We start from the raw sequence: 4,157 nt of genomic DNA on the forward strand, positions 1-4,157 counted from the left end.
TTGAATTATTCATGACTTAATGTGTTTGTGACTTAATTGTAGGATGTTGATGTGAATGCTTTTCTTCAAAACCCGACATTTGGTACGGCCATTGGAGACATTATTCGCTCGTTTAAAAACCAAGTCAACGATGAAAACAACGATAGGGAGGACGATGGGGAAGACGAAGACAACTAGTATTTCTTCTTTTATGATATGGAGGATATTATTTTGAATTTTGAAAATAGTTTATGTATGATATGTATTAGATGTTTGTTTGAGATTTATTAGATATTTTATGGAATATGGTATGTTTGATGTTTTTATATAATGTGGTATGTATTTATTTATGTATTTTTATCAAAACTGTATTTTATAATATATATAAATTAATATTATAAAAAATTATGATTTTTCTCAAAAAGAAAAAAATTAAAAAAATAACATTAGTAGCGACGCCTTTAGGGACGACTACGATCAATTACGACGACCTAGACCTTCGAGGAGGTTTGCCGGAAAAACTCCGGCCGGTTGCCGAAATATTAATAGAGACGACGTTATTTGCGACGACAATCGTGTATTAGGGACGACATGTATTAGAGACGACACGCAACTATTAGCTACGAACCAATTGCGGCGTCGCTTTAGCGACAACATGTCGTCGCTAATACCTTTAGCGACGACACGCGTGATCAATTGCGACGATTTTTGTCGCCGCTAAAGGTTAGTTTTTTTTTGTAGTGCTATAAGTGTCAAAATTAATAAAGCAAAAAAAAAATTAATTAATGGATCTAAATGTTACCTTTTTAGATGAATAGAAGTTTTTTAGATAAAGGGGTCTGATTCTTCCACATGAGATTGTCCACGGAAAATGTCTATGCATTGACATTTATATCCTTTTATATAATCATAATTAATCGATAATCAATAATAAAATAATAAAACAAGTTTCCTTTTTCCTTACAGAATCACAACAAAAATAGCCATAAAAACAATTTAATCCATCCTGCAAATTGATAGATTCATCAAACTATAAACTTGTATCCTACAAATTCAAAGATTTATCTTAGTAGAAATTTACCATTGCAAAGAAATTAATTCAATGATTCTATCATTTTAGAGATCTATCTTCGCAAAACAACGACAAGAAATTATTCAATCCACATGACACAACATTGAAAAAGAAAACAATCTTTCTAAGAACCTTTGACGGGTGTTAGAAACATAACCAATCAATTAAGAATACCAATTAGATGTTAAAAAAAAAGAACATCTCATAATCACAGAGCAACCTACCTATCCAATGAACTTCAGATTAACACGCAAACACACAAATACTAATCGATAATTAAAGATGAACACACACCGACGGGAATTATAAACACTCCATCGAGTGTTCTAGGTCAAGGAGGGGCCTTCGATTGAGCATACCGACGGGAATTGCAGATGAACACACACATAAACCGATAGATTCGAGCGTAAGCACCAGAACACACACATACATCGATCAATTTTTGGATGAATGATAGGAGGAAAGCGTCAATTTCTGGAGCATAGCGACGGGAATTCTAGATCAATGAGTGGTGTTGAAGTGGGAGGAAGAAGCAATATATATATGTATTCATGTTCACTAACCATTTAAGAGTGGGAGGACGAAGCAGATGGTGTAGAGCGAAGAAGCATCGGTGACTGAAGAAGTATCGGCGAAGGAGGAAGAAGGAATGAGGAATAATCGGACATTCTTGTACTCTCTCACTTCATTATCTATTAATTAAATTAAGGGTATAAGTGTCAATATATAATTTTTTCAGTGGATGATTGAAAAGTTTCCGTGGAAAAATCAGGGCCCTTAGATAAATAGAAAGATTGTATACAAACAAAATTCATTTGTATATTATATACTTAAGCACTAGAACCAAATGCGTACAACCCTAAACTCCATCTCTATGTATGTTTAATCGATACAATACTATTCAACAATAAGCCTAAAATATTGTATTATATACCAATCACCAAATGTATATACGAGAAAAGAAAAATATAAGAATAAAAATAGTAATAATAAAAAAGAGCAAAATCATCAAACCAATTTGAGTGTCATGACTCAAACCCTCCCATTAGTAACCCCTCCATATCCGTTATGCCCATTTCTACCATTACTCATCTTCTGTGCTTTTTCAGCCTTCTTCCTCCTCCAAACCACAAACCATGTGTAAGCTTCCAAAACCAGCGCTACAATGGCTACCCCTATGATAATTCCTGTATACCCTCTCTTCCATTTCTTCTCTGGGTTTAAAATGTCAAAGCCTTTGAATATATTAATTATTCCAAGAACAATAATACTGTATCCAAGTGAATGATGATATAGATTCCAATATATTCTGTATTTGTGATCCTTCTTTGGCCTCACAAGCAAAGCAATCACCTACACACACATGTACAGAAAATTCTTGTTAAAATAACAACATGATTGGCCTTTCAGTTTCTATACTTAATTAAAGTCTTTAAATTTTTTAATATGTGTATATATGACGTTAGAGAATCTAGAAGGGGTACCTGGAGGGTGGCCAAACAGAAAAGGATGATGCCGATAACTCTGTGGGAGGTGAACTGGATTCCCGGAGATTGGCTTCCTAGCCGGATTCCGGTGGCCCAGCCGGCAACTCCGATGATGTATCCAGCGGTTTGGCAAGTAACATGAAGGTAAAACCAAGCAGGGTCGGCTGATTCAAACACTCTTACATATCTTGCCAGTATAGCCCCTAGAGGCATCATAATACCCCAGCTGATTGCATTAAGTACTCCATGAATCTGTGCATACATGACGTTAATTAATTGCCATAACATCTCTCTCTCTCTCTCTCTCTCTCTCTCTCTCTCTCTCGGTAAAGTTTCAGAACTTACATTTCTTTTCTTGTTTTTTGAACTGCTTCGGGCTGCTGGAGCACTCCCAGACTCTCCTGAAAGAACATTTAATGATGCCATAGATTTAACATTATCACCAGAGGTTGCATGGGCCACAGGGGAACTTCCTGAAAGCTGACCATCTTGCCAAACTTGATTCAGGATCGTGCTCGCATTTTGCAGACTCAAAGTAGCAAAAATAATCATCTCGTTGTTGGAATAAGTGGCAGATAAGTCAGAAACAGGGAAACTCAGGTCGCCTTCTTGCAACTGCGTGGTGTAACCTGTAACAGGCGCCGTGTACGCTCTCATTTTGCCATCGGATTGCTGGAAGGCCACAAGTGCTTGTGAGCCAACCATGCCTTGAGAAGCTGGATTGATTGCCCATGCGATCCATCGTGAAGAACCGATGTTGGTGTGGCGATATGCGATTCTGAGTGTTTTGGAAGATGGGTTGTATGTATAATGGAGAAAAGAGTTTAAAACTGGGAGGTCATTGCAGGCACTGAAAACCTTGTTGCTTGCAAAGGCATAGGTAGAACAAGTTTGAGCAAATGATGATGAAAACAATGTCGTTATGGCAAATGACAAAAATACCCCTGTTAACCCAACCCCCATTTCAGATTTCGTTTACGTAAGATAAAGAACATGTCAAGTGGTGTAGTTTATATAGGTGGGGACGCGGGGTAATGTGTTAGGTTAGTTTGGTAAAGAAGGTGAGCAAATATTCAACTTTTTTCAAATAAAACATATCATATATGCATTTACAACTTTAGTATATCTAAATTTATTAACCATCGTAAACATATTTGAATTTGTTATATGTGATTTATATTTTTTAATTACTTTATCAACTAGTTTTATAAAATATTATCTTTTTATGAGGTAACTATTAACTTTTTAGCTAAAAGCTTGTTTTATAATTATCAATTAGTTTTTAGGGCATCCATAATGTATTCAATGGATTGTCATATTATCTTTCTAAAATCCATACAATTCTATCATTTTTTTCCTACAATCATTGAACTCTATAAAGTTCAATAGAATGTTACAAAATTTAATTTATAGTAAATATTTAAGACTTAAAAACATTCTCTTTTCTCATTGAAGAGTTCAATGGTCATTAAACTTCAAATTCATTGAATGTCAATGTGTCATCTCACAATGGTGGAGTTTCATCCATTTAATGACAAATAGACTTGGCATCTCATTCAACTCTTTCATTGAACTTCACATTATGAATGCTCTTAGCTACAACTAAAATTTTAAACATT

The 4,157-nt window shown here is 35.0% G+C and overlaps 1 protein-coding gene across 1 annotated transcript; it reads right to left on the minus strand.

The window, feature by feature from the left end:
• Positions 1-1,845: 1,845 nt before the first annotated feature.
• LOC145072936 (cytochrome b561 and DOMON domain-containing protein At5g47530-like) lies at positions 1,846-3,521 on the minus strand. The gene is made up of 3 exons (XM_079019453.1): positions 2,884-3,521; positions 2,536-2,790; positions 1,846-2,404 (listed from the first exon to the last, which is right to left on the minus strand). The coding sequence occupies exons 1-3, from the start codon at positions 3,499-3,501 to the stop codon at positions 2,084-2,086; spliced, it is 1,194 nt and encodes a 397-aa protein (XP_078875579.1). The 5' UTR covers positions 3,502-3,521; the 3' UTR covers positions 1,846-2,083.
• Positions 3,522-4,157: the final 636 nt, after the last annotated feature.

Source organism: Lactuca serriola, chromosome 1 (assembly GCF_051521515.1).
Source record: "Lactuca serriola cultivar US96UC23 chromosome 1, Lser_US96UC23_V15, whole genome shotgun sequence".
In the NCBI taxonomy this organism is placed as follows: domain Eukaryota; kingdom Viridiplantae; phylum Streptophyta; class Magnoliopsida; order Asterales; family Asteraceae; genus Lactuca; species Lactuca serriola.